We start from the raw sequence: 18,333 nt of genomic DNA on the forward strand, positions 1-18,333 counted from the left end.
GCGCGCCGAGCATACCCAGGCGCCTGCCCGCCCTCCGAACCTCGCACCCAGGGCTGCCGGGGGTCCGCACCTCGGGCGGTCGCGCGTCGGGATGCCGGACGCTCAGTCCCCCCCAAAGTCCGTGGCCGGTGGCGCCTCGCCGGGTCGCTACGCTCGACTCCAGTGCGCACGCGCCAACGCTGCCGCGCAGGCGCGTCCTGATGGCGGCCGGAAGTGCGCGCAGGAGGTGGCGGGGCAGCCAAAGGTCACGTGCCGAGCGGGGCGGTGCTTCCCGAGTCCCGCCTTCTCACATGAGGCCACGCCCCCCTCAGGGTCCTCCCCGGGCCCTGCCCGCCCGCGGCGAAGCAGGCACGGACACGGCTTTGCGGCTCTCGGCTTTATTGCTGCGCGACGGTCGGCGGCAGGATGAGCTCAGAGAAGGGCGAGGGGGCGGCGAAGGGCTCGCGGTCCGAGAGCACGAGCGCCCCCTGCAGGGCTCGCCGCTGCGGGTCGCTGAGCGCGGGCGCGTCCAGGTGCACGCGGAGCCAGGGTGTCCCTGCGGGCGGCGGGCGGGCGGTTAGCGGGCGGGGTGGGCGGGGCGGCTGCGGGGTGAGGAGGGGCCGGGATCCGCGCTCACCGCGTCGCAGCCTCTGGCCCACGTCAACCAGCAGCTCCGCGCCAACCCCGAACCGGAGCGGCTCCCCGGCGCAGCGGCGCCCGGCCCCCAGCTCGTGCAGGACGCGCGCCAGCGGCAGCGCCCGGACCAGTTCCACGGTGCCTGCGGGGAGGGCGTGCTGGGCGGGTGGGGCGCGGGGGGCAGGCAGGGCTCAGGAAGGGCAGGGAGCTGGGGGAGGAGGGCCTGCGGGAGCTCACCGTCCGCGGGCGCGAGCAGTTCCTCTTGCTCCCGGGCGCGGGGCAGTAGCTGCCGGCGCTGCGCGGGGGTCCCGGAGCAGAGGGCGCGGGCCAGGCCTGGGTCCACACCCTGCGTCTCGAGCATCCGCTCGAAACGGTCCCGGGCCGAGCCGTCGTCCAGTGCCGCGGCCACCCGGGCTGCGCCCTCGGCCTGGGCCTCCGCCTGTCCGTTGAGCCAGAGCAGGGCGCCCCCTGCCGGCGTGGGCCCGGGGTTTAGGTGCAGCGGAGGCGATTCTGTAGCTCCGCCCCCCACACCTCTTACGGGTCCACTCACCGAGCCTAATGACCACGTCCCGCAGGTCTGGGGGCCCCGCGCCATCCATGCAAAGTAGCGCCTCCTCCACCTCCAGGGTGTGGCCCACGCTGCGGCCCAGGGGATGGTCCATGGCTGTCAGAGCCGCTGCAACCCGGAGCCCCAAGCCTGCCCCTACACCAACCTTCGGAGACACGGTTCAGTGTGGCCCCTGTCCTGTGGGGCCGCTTGTAATCAAACTCCAGCTGGTGCTGCACGCCTGGGTGCCAGTTCCCCAGGAGTGAGGGGGCCCCAGAAGGGTTTGGGTGTGGAGTGGGGGGGGGAGCGGGGAAGCAGGCGATGTGCCTGACTTCAGAGGTGTGGTCAGAAAGACCTTGTCCCGGGCGGGGCTGAGAGCCATGGCCCTGGGCCATGTCAGCCTTGCTTGGGTAAGGTTGCTGAGAAGGGGGTGAAGGCAGAACTGGGAGTGGGGTGCTGGCAGGGACCCTGGTGACGTGGCTGCCGAGTGGCTGTGCCGAGGCACACAGGGAGCGCCTGCTGGGTAATGAAGGGGAGGCCGGCCGAGGGGGCAACCTTCCCCAGCCCAGGCTCCTTGGGCACAGCTGCTCACCAGTGCCCTTGCCAGCTCCCGGGCCTCCGCCTGGCGTGGGAAGACGGCGGCCCCTCCGAACTTGACGTCTACCACCAGTGCAGACAGCCTCTCCACCACCTTCTTGCTGAGAATGGAGGCTGAGAGGGAGGCAGAGGGGCTGTGGGTACTGAGAGCTGGCGCTTCCTGAGATGCAGGGCCTCCTGGCTCTCAGGTCAGGCATAAGGAGTCAGGGACTCTGAACATTGAGGGTCAAGTCCCTTAAGATGGGAGTCACAGGGCCTGGACCGTTGTGCCAGGTCTCCCCTTTGAGTGGTGAGGGAATGCCTACCCTGGGGTTGGGGGAGGTCCCACAGCCCCCTTATGAGAGGACCCTTTACCGGCCCATCAGAAGTCAGGGACACTTCACATGCAGAAGGTGGGCCCTGGAGTGCAGGGTCAGGTCACCTGTGATGAGTGGCAGGCTGTCGACGGTTGCTGTTACATCTCTGGCTTCATACAGGATTCCATCCGCAGGAACCAGCTCCTTGCTCTGACCCACAATGCAGCAGCCCACTTTCTCCAGCAGACCTTGCATCTGGCCAGATCCCCTTACGTCAGGACTCCCAGTGACTGTCAGTGACCCCTGGTCAGTGACCACATCACTAACCCTGATCAAGCGACTCACCAGCAACCTTGACAAATGTCCAAAACCATGACCAGTACCTTAGGAACACTTCTGATAAGTCCTCAACCCCTCAGTGACATTGATCAATGTCCTATGGCCCATCAGTGATTTTTACCAAGTCCCTATTGATGGCTCCAACCAAAATTCCATTGGTAACTTTGACAAAAGCCCAATGACCATCAAAGATCCATGAATAACTTCGGTGAATATCCTCATTAGTGACCCTAACTAATAACCCATCAGTGACCCTTCAGCAATTCTAGTTAATGTTCCCATCAATAATCCAGGTCAGTGACCGGTTAGTGGCCTCCATGTACCTGTTCTGGGCTCTGGATGACGGTGAATCCAGGAATCGACTCTAGCTTATCCAAGGTGCCCCCTGTGTGCCCCAAGCCGCGTCCACTGATCATAGGAACCTGTTGGACAGGGACCCTGAGTGCCCTGCACGGCCACCCTCCACCTCTCCCTCGCCTTCCCCGGCTGGGACTTCAGCTGCAGTTAGACGTGGTAGTGGGTATCCACTGGTGGAGTTGGGAATGGGGGAGAGATTGTCCTGGTTTTGGGGGTGGCACTGGGGAAGGGCGCTGGAATCTGCCGAGGGAGGAGGACCCAGCTTCTCCCTTGGGAGTCCTTTCTCGGGTACTGAAGAGGAAGGGGTGCTAGGTAGCTTGGCCCTGTTATGGGGGCTGCAGGGAATGGGGGGGGGGGGGGGCGGGAGAAGCTTGGGAGCTGCCCGCCTCTTTAAGGTCTGAGTTTCCATTCTGGAGAGGCGGCATCTCACCTTGCAGCCACAGGCAGCCAGGGCAGGTGCCAGGACCAGGCTGACCTTGTCACCCACTCCTCCTGTGGAATGTTTGTCCACGAGCTGCTGGTGCCAGGCCGCTGGCCACTCCAGTTGCTGCCCAGAGTTGGCTAGGGCCTGGGTCAGTGCCACAGTCTCCTCCAGATCCATGCCTTGCAGTCGGATGGCCATGAGCATGGCCCCTAAGCATGGGGTACAGTGATGTGGGCAGCATGAGGGGTGCTCTCACAGGGATGGGTTAGCCTGGGCCCAGGGATGTGGTGGCGTGCCGAGGGCGGGAGGTCTCCGCTGGAGTGAGGAGTGCCTAAGCGGCCCACACACCTATCTGTGCGCCCTGCGCGCTCCCGGCCACCACGGCGCGCACGAAGCTCTGAATGTCCTGTTCGCTTAGGCGACCTCCGTCTCGCTTCAGTCGGATCAGATCTGGGAGCGGCTTAGGCTCTGGCGGTGGGTCAGGAGGGCGCTGGGAACCTCCGGACCAGAGGTCACCCACTGGGGTTACCGGGGTCGCCATTGCTCCGGGCCTGCGGCTGGGGGACACACAAGGGACCTGCCCCCGCCCGTGTTCATCTGTGCAGCCCTGTGCCCTGACCCCACCCGTTCCTTCCTCCGGTCCGCGGCTCCTCGCTCCCCCTCCACCCCCGCCCCCCCCCCCCCCCCCCCCCCCCGCGCCCGCCGCCTTGTTTGTGTTGCCCATGTGCGTGTCTCTGGGACCAGCTCCCCCTTCTCAGCCTCAGAACGGGACCCCAGCTCTTACCTGTCCGAACAGCGGCCCTACCTTTCCTGCTTCGGGTTCCAGGCGGCTTCCGCCCGGTCCCGCCCGACCACAGTGCGCCCGGGAGGGCAGGTCCCATGGGGCGGGGCGGACCGGGGTCAATGGCTGCCCTGGGGCGGCAGGTGGGCGGGCCTCACAGACAGGGCTCTGGGCCAATGGCCGCCTGGAGGAGGCGGGATGATGTGTTTTTTTAAAAAAAATCATTTACTACGTATTTGTGTTTTTTAATCCTCACATGATATGTTTTGCATTGCTTTTCAGAGAGGGAGGGAAGGGGGGAGACACACACACTGGCTGCCTCTCCTTTCCTGGGTGGAGATCCGGGCAACTCTGGGACCTGCCCTGGATCAGAATCAGACCCCTGACCCCCGCCCCGGAGCGCAAGCCCACGCGCTAACCACTGAGAACACAGGCCAGGGCGATTTTTATATTTTATTCTCACCGGAGGATTTTTAAGGAGAATTTTAGGAAAAGAGAAACAGAAAGTTACTTTACTTATTGATGTGCTCATTGGTTGACTCTCAGTGCGGATCGAAAGAGGAAGCTGGGCGCCGCGAGGATGCTCTAACCGCAAAAATGAGGCGCGGCTTTTTTTTATTGTTGTTGTTCCAATTGGCCGCTTGGACTGAGACTTCCCGGACTCGCTGGGCCTCCGGCCAGTCTCCGCCCCGCGCCCCCCTCTCCCTCCGCCCCGCCCTGCCCCCCCTCCGCCCCCCCATCCCCCGCGCCCTCTCGGGGCCCAGCGCAAGGAGAGACGGACACGGACACCAGCGTTCCCGAAGCTTTAAGCAAAGGTCTGTGGGGCCGTGCCCGCCGGCACATCAGTCATCCACATCGGCCAAGGTCTGGGCCTCATAGTCCGAGTGCCGGATCCCGAAGCTCCAGCCGCCGGCCTTCCGGAACTGGGGGCCCAGGAGACGCCGCTGACCTCGCAGGCCGGCCCTGCGGCTCCGCACCCGGGTCCCTGTCCTGTCTGCCCTTTACCCCCTCCTGCCCCGGGCTCAGACCCTCCATCCGGGACCTGGGCTCAGACCCTCCATCCGGGACTCGGCCTCAGACCCTCCATCCGGGACCCGGGCTCTCAAGTCCCCGGACCTGACCCTTGGCCCCTGTCCCCCAGGTCACCTGGTCCACATTGTAGGCTGCGGGTCCGGGGTTCTGGCTGTGGTCTTGGGGGGGCACCGTCCGCGGCTGCATCGAGAACTGGGGGGCCCGAGACTTGTAGATGCCGGGGTTCACCACAGGGTAGGTGCCGGGACCTGGGGTCTGCGGAGGGGCGCTGGGCTCGGCTCCATTCCGTGGTCCCCGGCCCGGCCCCGGCTCCCTCCCCGCGCGGAGCCCGGCCTCACCTTGCTCAGGTCCTCGAAGAAGCTGCCCACCACGCTGCGGCCGGAGATGGAGTAGGTTGGGGCTGAGACCTTTCCGATGACTCCCGGGCCCAGGACCGAGGGCACGGTGTAGGCGGCGGGGCCTGGAAGGCACGGGCAGGGGTGGGGTGAGCCGGGCAGCCGCAGGGTCGGCGGCGGTGCCGGGACGGGCGGGGTCTCTCACCTGGGGTGTCGTGCTCCACCTGGACGCCCCAGTTCCGGGGCGCGATGGTGTGCCGGGGCGCGCTGGGGTACGCGGCGTTGCCCGCTCGCTCCGGGAAGTACCTGCCTGCGGGGCGACCGGAGTGAAGGCGGAGCCCGGCCTGGGCCCGGGTTGGGGGGAACCGCGCCGCCGTTCGTCTGAACCCGCGGGGCTTGGAGTTCTGTGAGGTCCGATTCGGAGCCCCGGCCTTGGAGTGCTAGGGTCCCTCCCCGGGGTCGGGCTTGGGCGGGTTCTGGGTGCAGCTCGGCCGGGCGCCGGGGGCCCAGGGTCCTGACCGGGTCCGGGGGTGACGCTGGGCGCGGCGAGGCGCTGGCGGCCGTGGATGGAGAAGGCGGGGGCGCAGTCCGGGCCGCGCGCCGTCATGCGCGCCGGCACCAGGTAGCCGGGCCCGGGGCCGAAAGACTCCAGCTGCTTGGGGAGGCGCAGGCCGAAGGAGAAGGCGGGGGCGCGGGCCCGCGAGGGGTCGTGCAGGAGGTAACCTGCGGGCGTCCAGCGTCACCGGTCCGGCCGCTCTCGCCGGGCACAGGCGCCCCCGCCCTGGCCTCCCGCCTCCAGCCCAGGGCACGGCACCCGCTCCCGGCAGACTCGCCAGCCCTTCCTCCCGCGCAGCCCCAGGCGCCGGTACCCGTGTTGGAGGGCAGCTTGTATTTGGGCCCCGGGCTTCGGTAGAGCGCCGCGATGGGGCCGCGGGGCCGGTGCGGCCGCCAGGGACCGACCCAGAGGTCTGAGCCCATGGCGCGGTAGGTGGTCTACGGCCCGCAGCACCTGCAGACAGAATCTGGTGGCGGTCCGGCCCCTCCTCCCCAACCTCTTCCCTGCAGCTCCAGGGCGAGCCAGGCGGGGCTCCACCCGTCTCCCAGGCACCAGGAAAACGCGGTGCTTCCCCAGCTCTGTGTGTGTGTGTGTGTGGGGGGGGGGGGGGCGGGGGGGCGCGAGGAGCTACCTTAGCGCTGTGGGGGGCGCAGGGCAGGGACCCAGCTTCGCGGCCTTCTCCCACCCCCCACCCCCAAACTGAGTGAGTTGGGGTGCCCGCGCCAAGTTTGGACTCAGCACCGCCCGGAGGGAATGCCCCGGTTCTGGGGGGCTGGGGTGTGTTGAGGGCATCTGGTGAAGACTCCACAGCAGGGCTGCGGCACCGGGACCGGGTGGGGTGTCCGGAGTGGGGCCAGAAGTTGATGCACTAACCTGCTCCTGTGGCTACCGGCTGGGAAGGCAAGTGGGGTGACGGGGCCAACTCCCAGACCCCATTGTGTCCCGTTGCTGCCGCCTGGCAACCCAACTGTCTGGCCCCGCCCTCTCCTCCTTGGAGCCTGGTGTTGGCCACAGACCTGTACTCGGGCCTCAGGCTTCCCCAGACTTCACACACCCATTCCAGGAATGGACGGATGTTCAGACGAAAAGCAGGTATGAGGACAAAAAATTGTAATACAATCAGCAGGCTCAGTTGATTATTATGTGGAGAGAGAGCGTTGCATCTATTTAAGCCCATAGAGTACGGTATTTGCAAAATATCGTGTGCCAGGCCACTCAAATGTACACACACCCATGCAAACGAAGAGGTGAACTAGGACATGACTCGATCGTAATCCAAAGCAATTCTAAACAAACAGTAAAATGTTTAAAAAGCAAGCAAACCTAAATAGTTAGAAATTAGAAAATTACCTCTTAAAAAACCCTGAATCAAAGAAAAACTCAAATATGAAGTTTCAAAGTATATATAAAACTGCAAAGGTACATGCCTTCACACCCAGCTCTATAGGACATAGCTAAAGCTGTCTGTGTACAGAGAGAAACAAAGTCTTCCTGATTTCATTATAATGAAGAAAAAAATTTTAATAAACAACATCTTACAAATATTAGGAAAAAGAACAGTCAAGTGCACTGCTCCTTAGACCAGAAGTACGGGTCTGTTCTGCCAAGCGTGGCACTCCCACCAGCTCCGAGAGGAGAAAGGGCAGGGAGGAGTGTCCCCTGGTCTGGAGGGAATTCCTGGCCTTTGTCAAGTGAGTGCTGAGCCCAGAGAACCAGCCCAGGAGTGAGAACAAGATGGACTGTGGGACGGCCAGCTGCACCTTGCTCCCCAGCTCAGGGCAGCCTGGAAATGCAGGAAATTCACACTCCATGGGGGAGACCTTTAAAAAATATATTTATTGATGAGAGAAATATTGATTTACTGTTTCACTTATGCATGCATTCATTGGTGCATACATGGTTGCTTCTTGTTTGTGCCCTGACCGGAGAGTGAACCATGGCATATTGGGGCACTGCTCTCTAACCATCTGAGCTACCTGGCCAGGGCCAAGGGGAAGAGCTTTGATTGGATAATTCTTCCCCTGAAGGACAATACTGAGAAATGATGAATTTATTTGGCCTCTTGGAGGCTGATCCCTTGAGAAGTCAGCACGCTCAGTACCCAGTGGTGGCTTCCTCCCTACCCTACTCCCTGGGGTCACACCTTCATAAAGCAGCGCTCAGTTTCTGCCTCAGCTTGGCTTTCCTAGGAACCCAGGCTTAGTCCATTTACTTTTCAGTCTTTGTTTATCTAATTATAAGGACATTTAAAACTATGGTCATGAATCCTCGCTGGTTTGGCTCCATGGATAGAGGGGACTGAAGGCTCCGGGTTTGATTCCAGTCAAGGGCGTGTACCTTGGTTGCAGGGTCCTCCCGGCCCCAGCCATGGCCTGTGCAAGAGGCAACCAATCAATGTGTTTCTCTCACATCATTGTTTCTCTCCATCTTTCCCTCTCATTTCCAGTCATCTCTAAAAATCAATGGAAAATATCCTAGAGCAGGGGTCCTCAAACTTTTTAAAGTGGGGGCCAGATCACGGTCCCTCAGAGAGCTGGAGGGCCGGTCTATATGAACTACTAATTCCTATTGTAACACCTCGGCTGCGCTCACTGCCCAAAAAACCTGGCGGGCCGGATCAGACTCCTCTGTGGACCGCATGTGGCCCGCGGGCCGTAGTTTGAAGACCCCTGTCCTAGAGTGAGGATTAATAATAATAATAAATCAAGAAAAACCTATTAAAAAAAAAACCCACCCAAACTCTTAAAAAAAATTATGGTCATGGGCTCTCCTAAAATATGGTTTTAGTTATACCTGTAGTTTTTGATACACAACATTCTTATTGTTATTAATTTTAAAAAATAGTTTGGCTATTAAAAATGAGACTATGAGCATTTTTGTGCAGGTGTTTGTGTAGACATTTCAGTTCTCTGGGATAAATGCCAGGAGTATTGCTGGGGGGATGGAAACTGTATGTCTGTTTGTGTTTTAAGAAACTGCCAAACTTTTCAGAGTGGTTGAACCATTTCAATGTATGCTGCTGAGAGTCATCCACATCAAACTGGAATCAAATGGGTGACCTCTTAGTTCGATGCTCAACCATTGAGCCACACAGGCCAGGCCTATAATAGTTTTAAAATAGCTACTTAAAAGTTTACATCCTGCCCTAGCCGGTTTGGCTCAGTGTCAGCCTGCTGACTGAAAGGTCCCAGGTTTGGTTCCAGTCAAGGGCATGTACCTTGGTTGCAAGCACATGGATGTTTGAGGCAGCTGACGGATGCTTCTCTCTCATAGATGTTTCTAGCTGTCTATCCCTCTCCCTTCCTCTCTGTAAAAAAAATAATAAAATAAATGTGTTTTTTAAAAAAGTTTACATCCGCTCAGATTACATACATCTGAAAGAGATTTCTGTGGCCCCTTCTGTAATCTTGAGCTCTTATTTTGGAGGACGATATGCATAGCACCTATCACCAGAGGGCGCTCTGTATACACTGCACCACCTGGCCCCTTCCCTCCTCTTCCCACTGAAGGTACAGTTTGTCTAGTTTTAAGATTTATCATGGGGAAATATTTTATAATGTGTGGCAAGGAAGAGATATTTTTCTTTTGATTTACTTTGTTCTTGCTTTTTAAAAAAATGTTTTATTGATTTTTTACAGAGCAGAAGAGAGAGGGATGGAGAGTTAGAAACATCGATGAGAGAGAATCATCGATAAGCTGCCTCTTGCATACCCCCTACTGGGGATGTACCCGCAACCAAGGTACATGCCCTAGACTGGAATCGAACCTGGGACCTTTCAGTCTGCAGGCCGACGCTCTATCCACTGAGCCAAACCGGTTTCGGCTTGTTCTTGCTTTTTAAAAAAATGTATTTTTATTGATTTCAGAGAGGAAGGGTGTGGGGGAGAGAGAGAGAGAGAGAGAGAGAGAGAGAGAGAGAGAGAGATATCAATAATGATAGAGAATCACTGATCAGCTGCCTCTTGCACACCCCCTAATGGGGCTCTAACCTGCAACCTGGTATACAGGATGATGCTCCAACCAAATGAGCCACACCAGCTGATTATACAGTATTTTTGTTGCTTTAAAAAAATTCCAATAACAGAGAAACCTTATATTTGATAGGTTTTCTGGTCTCCACCATCTTATGTACATTAGCTGTCCATTGTATTAATCTTGGAATTATGTCTCCATTTCACTATGCTTTCCTCCACTAAGGAAAGGTCCCAGCGGGGCACCGTCTAGCTTTGTTCAGGTTGAGGACCAGGAGTGGTGGGCTCTTGTGGGAGCTCCAGTGGCCCAGCTCACGTGTGGATGTCCTTCCCCTCCTGGCCCGTGGCATACGGGTGGCGATGGTTGCTGGTAGGGCAGACTGTCTCCATTCTTGCACTGCTTGTGTCAGCTCTGAGGAAACGGAAGCTCCCAGTACGTAGGCCCGATTCCCGCCTTATTCCTTGTATTGACTGGGACAGCAGTTGGAAAAGGAGCCCAAGGGACCTTCCAGGGACCCATTTTGATTTTCGTTTTCACCTTGATGGTAATCTGGGACATGCACGCTGTCATAGCACAACTAGAGTAACTGTTAGGGTTCACGGTGTGTGGAGTGATCACGTGTGAACGTTTCTCCCCGGGCAGTGCATTCTCACTCTCTGGGAAGTTAGGGAGGGAACATGTCCTACCCTCACAATAGTTTCACTACCCAGGGCCCAGTTTGGCCCTCGATCTGGATGGTACAAAGGGAGGTGTTTCCTTTCCACAGAGAATGGGACTAGACCCTTCCTTGGTCACTGGTGTGTCTCCGGACCCATTGTGGTCCTCAGCACCTTGCGAAGTTGGTAGGGATGATTTCCTGAGCTTGGTTCCTCCCCGCCTCGGCTTCTAAGGTGTCAGTTGGTGGACACCTCTCCTGTTTTCTGGAGCAGCCTGCAGCTCAGACCTGTGACGGGTCTTAAGAAGCTGGGTGGAGGTGCCTGACAGGGTGCATGTAAGGATGTCATCTACATCCTCTCAAGTCTTCGGATCCCAAACTGAACCAAGAGGCAGAGCCTGGAAAAGGACAGAGAATAAGGGCAGTGTCCAGAAAGCCTGCCCCCAACCTGAGGTCCACCTTAAGGCATGGGCCCACCTTCCACCCTCTTGCTGACATCTAATATGCTCGGGCGGGCGAGCTGTGAGGCAACCTGATGGGTGAGATACCTGAGGCTCAGCAGAGCCCAGGCTGGGTGCCAGGGCCTCATCTTGGCCACCTCTTTGGTGCCAGGGAGAAGTCCCATGTCCCAGAAGAAGGAACGAATGCATGTGGTGGGGGCCCTGCTCTGTCCCTTGTTCATGTCTGGGCCCCTCCTGGCACCTGTCTCAAGATTTACTCCTGAGATCAGCTTAAGTGAGATGCAGATGGAGGAGGCAAAGCTCTTTCCCTGAGAAACCAGGCCCAGAGGGGAGGCAAGCTGCCTGCCAGCCGGAGCCTCTGCCTGCGGCCTGGGAGGGGCCGAGTCCCAGTGCTGACGGTGGGAGTGGAGTGATTCAGCCAGGACAAGGGAAGGTTGAGGACTGAGACAGGACACCAGGTGTCAGGCTGATGGAGCCCACAGGTCGGGGGATCTCGGCTGGATGACGGGAGTAGGTAACGGGAGTTGCATCAGCCTGACTCAGGGCTCTCCAGGGCCTGGCGAGAGCAGCACGTGGGCAGTCAAGACACTGGAGGTGCAGAGGGCAGCCCAGGGGGCTCTAGAAGGGCTGTGTGGGTTGTAATAATTCAGGCCAAATAAAGGGAAATACAACTTCTGGATTTTTAAAATTTAAATCATTTTTTTTTGCTCTTGACAACTTAGAAAATTGCTTTTGAAAACTGTTTCATATCTGCTGAACTCAGGCAAGAGAAAGTCCCAAGGCCGGTAGAGCAGAGGGTGCGGGGCCTCCTCCTGAGCCTCGAAGTGTCCGGGGAGAGAATAGAGCCAGCCCCCTCTGTGCACCTGGAAGTGCAGGGGTCGAAGGCTGCCCCTCTGGAGCAGCCTTAGCCTTCTCTGTGCTGATGGTGCTTGGTGTCAGGACCCACACCCTCCCTCCTTAGGCTGAGACCAGCCTGTGGCTTGGCACCAGGGCTATGGCCCCACCCCCACCCATCCCCCACTGGCCTCCAGTGGAATCGTCTTCTCGAGTTTCTGGTAATTTTATCAGGGCTGCATCGTGTTGCTAAAACTACAGATAACATCTCCCTATGGTAACTGTTCCCCGCCAGAGCCCCCTGAGGCTGGACCCAGGCTCAGAGGAGGGACACTGGGGTGTGGGATGTCTTTGGGGGCATGAGGGTCTATGAGGCAGAAGCAGGCTGGCTGGGACGCTGGAACCGTACTGAGGTACGCTGCTTGCCATTGGAGCTTCTGGAACACGGGGTCTGGAGCTGGGTGGGGGGCCTGCTAATCGTCTCCTGGTATCTCTAGCTGGGCCCTGCGGACAGGCCCCTAAGCCCAGGTACCGGCACAGAGAGCCACCCCTCCCCAGTTCAGGTCCACCTTAACTGGGCGGGGCAACAGCTGATGCCATCTTCACGGAGGGCAGCCCCAGCCTGAGTGGAGGACTGGCTTTGGAGGCACTCACAGCTCCCAGCCTGCTCCCAGGTGGCCCAGCACCATGCTCCAGGGCGCCCTAGAACCCGGTGGCCCCGGCTGGGGCTGGGACGGGGATGGAGACGATGACTGGGACAGTGCTGTGCTCACCCTGTTGGCGCTGGCTGTCGTGGCTGCCACGGCCCTGGCCCTGCACTGGTTCGGCTCTGAGCAGGACCGGGAGGCAGCAGGACCAGCGTCCACCGGCCCCCGAGCCCAGCCTTCTCAGGCAGGAGCTGGGCCAGCCCTGACCCCAAAGTCCAAGGTCAGTGGTGGCATCGAGGGATACAGCTCTGGGCAGGGGAAGCCAGAGCCTCCAGGACCGAGCCAGGGGACTCCAGCTACAGCAAGTGCCCAGGACCACCAGCCCCACGAAAGCGAAGATCTGACTGCCACGTCCGCAGCCCCACCCAAGGCACCCAGCGAGGTGGCCAGCGGAGAGGCCTTGGGACAGCAGCATGGCAGTGCCACCTCTGAAGTCTCCCGAGGTGCAGGAAAGCAGCAGCCCCGGCCAGGTGCCGCCCTCCTGGGTAGGAGCAAAGCAGGGGGGACACCTGCCCCTCTCCTGATACACTTCACTCCTCCGAGTCTGGACAGGGACGTGGAGGTGCAGGCGGAGGCAGGAGGCATCCCAGCCAAGGCGCCAGCTCCCCAGGCCCCGGTCCACACGGTGGAACAGGACACCGGCTCCTGGAAACACGGAGCGGGGCCACCTGGCTCACTGGGGAGACGGTCAGGCAGCCGGCGGAGGCAGGTGGATGACAGCCCAGGGGAGAGAACCCGGCGCCTCCCAAAGCTGGACCCCCTGCGCCTGGGAGCGGCGGTGAGTGTGTGGGACGCTGTGGATGCAGCCAGCACCTTCTCCGCAGGTGCCCAGCGGCCCCTTTACCGCCATGAGCTGCCCCCACCAGACTCGGTGCAGGCTGGACGCCTGACAGATGGCTCAGAGAGGGGGTGTGGGAGAAGCAGCCCCCAGTCAGACCGAGTTTTAGCTCTGGATTCAGGGACCAAAGCTGGTGAGAGCAGGGAGTCTCAGGGGTCCCCAGCCTCTGTGGAAGGCTGGCCTTGGGCAAAGAGGGAGGTCCTTGTCACCAAGAGCTTCAGCCAGACCCCAGGCTTCACAGGACCACGGCCAGAGGGACAGCAGTGGGGACACCCACTCTTGTCTCAAGAAGGGACCACAGTGACCTGCACTATAGGAAAGATTGGGGTGAATGGCTCTGGAGACCACTCTTTCTTCCGCTCAGACTCAGGCAGGATAGAAAAGCAAGGGACCCGCAGTGGACAGGTGGCTGGCTGGCTGGACACAGAGAAGCCAGCCACAGATGGCCTTGGTTGTGCCCCCTCTCCGCATCCCTCAGCCACACCCCGCCTACTCATGCCTAAGCCCCTCTCACCCTCAGCTTCCCTGACTGAAGCACATACCAACCGAGGTCTCTTAACTTCAGCCCAGACTCTTCCGATCGCCTCTCCTTCACACTCTTTGCCCCTCAGAGTTGATCAGGGTCCTGCCAAGGATGAAAATATCAGAGCAGTGTCAGCCGCCATCTCAGCCCCTGCCCCATCCCCAGCTGCACTCCCAGCCCCAGGCCCAGCTACAGCTACAGCCCGAGCCCCTGCCCCAACCCCAGCTGCAACCCCAATCCCAGCCCCAACCCCAGGCACAGCTACAGCCCGAGTCCCTGCCCATGCCCCTGCCCCAGCTGCACCGCCAGCCCCAGCCCCAGCCCCAACCCCAGCCACAGCTACAGCCCAAGCGCCTGCCCCAACCCCTGCCCCAGTCCCAGCTACTGCCCCAGCCCCAGCCGCACCCCAAGCCCCAGCTGCATCCACAGCAGTAGCTCCAACCGCTGCCCCAGCTGCATCTCCAGCCCAAGCTCCAGCCCCAGCTGCAACCCCAGCCACAGCTCCAGCTCCAGCCCGAGCCCCTGCCCCAGCTGCAGCCACAGCTCCAGTTGCTGCTACATTCCCAGCCCCTACCTCAGCCCCAGCTGCAACCCCTGCCCTTACCCCAGCCCCAGCTGCAACCCCAGCAACTGCTGCAACTCTTGCCCCAGCCCCAACCCCAGCCCCTGCTGCAACCCCAGCCCCAGCCTCAGCTCCTGCCCCAACTGCAACTCCAGCCCCAGCCCCTGCCCCTGCTGCAACCCCAGCCCCAGCCCCTACCCCAGTTGCAACCCCAGCCCCAGCCCCTGCTCCTGCTGCAACCCCTGCCTCAGCCCCTGCCCCTGCTGCAACCCCAGCCCCTGCCCCTGCTGCAACCCCAGCCCCTGCTCCTGCTGCAACCCCAGCCCCAGCCCCAACCTCAGCCCCTGCCCCTGCTGCAACCCCAGCCCCTGCTCCTGCTGCAACCCCAGCCCCAGCCCCTGCTCCTGCTGCAATCCCAGCTCCTGCTGCAACTCCAGCCCCTGCTCCTGCTGCAACCCCAGCCCCAGCCCCTGCTCCTGCTGCAACCCCTGCCCCAGCCCCTGCTCCTGCTGCAACCCCAGCCCCAGCCCCTGCTCCTGCTGCAACCCCAGCCCCAGCCCCTGCTCCTGCTGCAACCCCTGCCCCAGCCCCTGCTCCTGCTGCAACCCCAGCCCCAGCCCCTGCCCCAGTTGCAACCCCAGCCCCAGCCCCTGCTCCTGCTGCAATCCCAGCCCCAGTTCCTGCTGCAACTCCAGCCCCTGCTCCTGCTGCAACCCCAGCCCCAGCCCCTGCTCCTGCTGCAACCCCAGCTCCAACCCCTACCCCTACCCCTGCCCCAGTTGCAACCCCTGCCTCAGCCCCAGCTGCAACCCCTGCCCCAGCCCCAACCCCTACCCCAGCCCCTGCTGCAACCCCAACCCCTACCCCAGCCCCTACCTCTGCTGCAACCCCAGCCCCAGCCCCAACCCAAGCCCCAATCCCTGCCCAAGCCCAAGGTCCTGCCCTAGCACCAGCTCCAGTCTCAGTCCCCACAAGTAAGTCAAGGCCTGCAAGTCAGGAGCCTAGTATGACTCTTCGCAAGGGCAACCAGGAGGGGCAGATCTCAACCAGCTGGGGAAATCTTATTTCAATGGTTCTTAGGAGTCACCCCCTTCCCCGGCAAGAGAGGCCCCAAGGGACAGACCTAAGGGCAGCTCCGGAGAGCCAGAGAGAGCCCAGCACTTCCACAGCCTCGGAGAACAGGGAGTCTGGTTCTCTCCCCGAAGGGGCCATTCCTAGTCTCAAGGACATGCACGGCTCCCCAGCTGGGGCGGCCACAGGGGCAGGCACAGGGGGCCTGGCTGAGGCGCAGCACAGAAGCTCTGAGGCTAACGAGGCTGCGGTGCCCGGGGCCCTAGCTCCACTGTCAGAGCAGAGGAAGCCTGGCCCTGCACCCTCCCCCTCTGCCAGGCGGGAGCCACAGCCTGTCCCCAGGCCACGGAAACACAGCATGTGTGAGCTAGCCAAGAGCACTGAGCTGAAGGCCAGCCAGGCGGCCCCAGGAGAGGCCCCAGGGAAGAGGCCCAGCCCCGTAGGCAGCAGGGAGGTCCTCACAGAGGAGCAGAAAGAGGCCCGCAAACTCATGGTGTTTCTGCAGAGGCCTGGGACCTGGGGGGTGGTGGAGGGGCCCCGGAAGCCCAGCTCCCCTGCCCAGGAGCCGGCTTTGGCAGCAGCTCTGCAGCGGCGGCTGGACCTGGGCAGCTGCCTGGACGTCCTGGCCTTAGCCCAGCAGCACGGGCAGCCCGTCCTGGCCCATGAGACCTATGCTTTGATGAGCGACAATCTGCTGCACGTGCTGGGTGACCCGAACCTCTACCGGCAGCTGAGTGGGGCTGACCGGGAGCGCATCCTGAGCCTTCGAACTAGCAGGGGCCAGGCTGTGCTGGGGGTCCTCGTGCTGCCCAGCCTCTACCAGGTGAGCCGCTCAGGGCTCAGCAGGGGCCCTCGAGTGGAGGAGGCTCCTGCCGCAGGTGCTGCGCCCCTGCCTCCCCCATCGCACCTGCACGTGTTCAACCCCCAAGAGAACACCTGGCGGCTCCTGACCCAGGTGCCAGAAGAGGCCCCGCTGCGGGGCTGTGGTCTCTGCACCATGCACAACTACTTGTTCCTGGCAGGGGGCATCCGTGGCTCGGGCACCAAGGCCACCTGTTCCAATGAGGTCTTCTGCTACAACCCTATGACCAACATCTGGAGCCAGGTGCGGCCCATGCAGCAGGCCCGTGCCCAGCTCAAACTGGTGGCCCTGGACGGGCTGCTCTACGCCATCGGTGGCGAGTGCTTGTACAGCATGGAGTGCTACGACCCCCGCACAGACACCTGGACCTCACGGGCGCCCCTGCCCGCGGGCACCTTCCCTGTGGCTCACGAGGCCGTGGCCTGCCGTGGGGACATCTATGTCACCGGGGGCCACCTCTTCTACCGCCTGCTCAGGTACAGCCCGGGGAAGGATGCTTGGGAGGAGTGCCCCTACAGCGCCAGCCACCGGCGTTCCAGCGACATGGTGGCACTGGGCGGCTTCCTATACCGCTTTGACCTGCTGCGGGGCGTGGGTGCCGCCGTGATGCGCTACAACACCGTGACGGGCTCCTGGAGCCGGGCCGCCCCCCTGCCCCTGCCGGACCCTGTCCCGCTGCGCTGCACCGTGCTGGGCAACACCATCTACTGCCTCAACCACCAGGTCACGGCCACCTTCACGGTCTCCGAGGGGACTGCCCAGTTCCAGGCCAAGGAGCTGCAGCCTTGCCCCCTGGGGAGTAAAGGGGTCCTCTGCCCATTCATCCTGACTCTGCCCCACTCGGCCCCGCTCCAGACTTCCCTCTGAGCTGCGCCAGGACTGCCGTGCCCTCTTCAGGCAGACCCTGGGCCAGGCTGTGAGGCGGGTGGGGCCGGCGAGGCGGCTGCTCTTCTTTCTGGGACAACTTTCCTTTTCTGTTATAAGGAGCCTGTTGACTGGCCCTCCTTCCCCTCCTGCAAGTCAGGCTCCCAGCACCTGGGAGTCGGTGGTGGGAGTCCCTGCCACACCCATGTGCCTCCTGCTTTTATGATTGAGTCCTTGCTCCAGTGCCTCAGCTTGCTCTCAGGAACCCTCCTGGGTGCGAAGGACTCCCACAGGCCAGGTTCCCATCACAGCACCAACCACACTGCCTGGAAATAATCTGCCAGGGACCCAGGGGTCTCCAAGAACTTGGACTTGGCTGGCTGAGGGGTCGGCATTGGTGAGCCCAGGAAGGAGATGGCTTCTCTCGGGCTCCAAGCTAGGCAAGGGGCCCAGGAGGGGCCGAAGAGGGGACAGGGAGCAAGTAAGTTCCCAGGAAAACGTCCGTGCCTCAGGATGCCCTGCCCGCCTGCAGCCTTGGGGAACCTGGCGTGGCTGACCCCAGAAACAACTCTTAGGTCCCTTTTGTCTGAAGTCCTTGCCTGTGACACTGCTTTGTTGTCTAGAGCCCCTGCCCATAACCCCAGCCTAGACCAGGACTGCTGGGGCTCATGTCCCTCTGCAGCTTGTGGGATCTCTCCCACCGGCTCAGCCCCTCCATTCCCCACCCTACTTCCCACTAACCCTCTTCCTACATGAGACCTGGGCGCACCCCAGCTCTGCCCCTTATTAGCTGTGGGACTTGGGCGAGACATTAACTGTCTTCTCACCTGTGAAGTGGGGATAATGGACATGCCACTCGGGAATTCTGAGAACATAGGGCACATACAGGAGCACCTGGCACAGCCCACTGTGGAACCCTCCACAGGAAGGAAAATAAATCTGAATACGGCAGCCCGTCCCATTCTCTGACCTGGCCCTTTTTGCTTTTTATTCTATGCTTGTCACTACATATGCTTATTTCATTGGCAGCTTATCCATCTTACACTTCCCACGTTTTGTTCACAAGGTTTCACATGGAGCTGGGTCGGGGGTGGGGTGACGGGAT

The 18,333-nt window shown here is 61.0% G+C and overlaps 4 protein-coding genes across 12 annotated transcripts; 2 read left to right on the forward strand and 2 right to left on the reverse strand.

Annotated features, from left to right (window-relative positions):
• Nucleotides 1-364: 364 nt before the first annotated feature.
• Nucleotides 365-4,121, reverse strand: TYMP (thymidine phosphorylase). Of its 6 annotated transcripts, none has more exons than XM_084879691.1 (10): nucleotides 3,981-4,115; nucleotides 3,524-3,752; nucleotides 3,182-3,384; nucleotides 2,718-2,816; nucleotides 2,181-2,310; nucleotides 1,755-1,873; nucleotides 1,166-1,328; nucleotides 853-1,083; nucleotides 617-757; nucleotides 365-535 (listed from the first exon to the last, which is right to left on the reverse strand). In XM_084879691.1, exons 2-10 carry the CDS (start codon nucleotides 3,714-3,716, stop codon nucleotides 378-380), a joined length of 1,437 nt encoding a protein of 478 aa, XP_084735817.1. In that variant the 5' UTR covers nucleotides 3,717-3,752; nucleotides 3,981-4,115; the 3' UTR covers nucleotides 365-377. The 6 variants fall into 6 exon arrangements, with proteins under 6 accessions (XP_084735817.1, XP_084735820.1, XP_084735818.1 ...); XM_084879694.1 differs by having other exon boundaries at nucleotides 3,960-4,108; XM_084879692.1 differs by lacking the exon at nucleotides 617-757 and having other exon boundaries at nucleotides 3,960-4,121.
• Nucleotides 4,122-4,690: 569 nt separating this feature from the next.
• CIMAP1B (ciliary microtubule associated protein 1B) lies at nucleotides 4,691-8,618 on the reverse strand. 4 transcript variants are annotated; one of them, XM_084879706.1, is made up of 7 exons: nucleotides 6,753-6,847; nucleotides 6,193-6,332; nucleotides 5,843-6,046; nucleotides 5,529-5,633; nucleotides 5,327-5,448; nucleotides 5,103-5,243; nucleotides 4,691-4,879 (listed from the first exon to the last, which is right to left on the reverse strand). In XM_084879706.1, the coding sequence occupies exons 2-7, from the start codon at nucleotides 6,299-6,301 to the stop codon at nucleotides 4,799-4,801; spliced, it is 762 nt and encodes a 253-aa protein (XP_084735832.1). In that variant the 5' UTR covers nucleotides 6,302-6,332; nucleotides 6,753-6,847; the 3' UTR covers nucleotides 4,691-4,798. The 4 variants fall into 4 exon arrangements, with proteins under 4 accessions (XP_084735832.1, XP_084735831.1, XP_084735833.1 ...); XM_084879705.1 differs by lacking the exon at nucleotides 6,193-6,332 and having other exon boundaries at nucleotides 6,753-8,618; XM_084879707.1 differs by lacking the exons at nucleotides 5,843-6,046; nucleotides 6,193-6,332 and having other exon boundaries at nucleotides 6,753-8,618.
• A 1,205-nt stretch (nucleotides 8,619-9,823) lies between these two features.
• Nucleotides 9,824-13,879, forward strand: LOC311619790 (uncharacterized protein; the record flags this gene model as incomplete). Its single annotated transcript, XM_084878309.1, has 2 exons — nucleotides 9,824-13,609; nucleotides 13,867-13,879. Exons 1-2 carry the CDS (start codon nucleotides 12,489-12,491, stop codon nucleotides 13,877-13,879), a joined length of 1,134 nt encoding a protein of 377 aa, XP_084734435.1. The 5' UTR covers nucleotides 9,824-12,488.
• Nucleotides 13,880-15,269: 1,390 nt separating this feature from the next.
• Nucleotides 15,270-18,228, forward strand: LOC311620360 (kelch domain-containing protein 7B-like). The gene has a single exon (XM_084879697.1). It carries the CDS (start codon nucleotides 15,438-15,440, stop codon nucleotides 17,229-17,231), a length of 1,794 nt encoding a protein of 597 aa, XP_084735823.1. The 5' UTR covers nucleotides 15,270-15,437; the 3' UTR covers nucleotides 17,232-18,228.
• The last annotated feature ends 105 nt before the right edge of the window (nucleotides 18,229-18,333 follow it).

This window comes from Pipistrellus hanaki, assembly GCF_964339955.1.
Source record: "Pipistrellus hanaki genome assembly, chromosome: 3".
Lineage (NCBI taxonomy): Eukaryota > Metazoa > Chordata > Mammalia > Chiroptera > Vespertilionidae > Pipistrellus > Pipistrellus hanaki.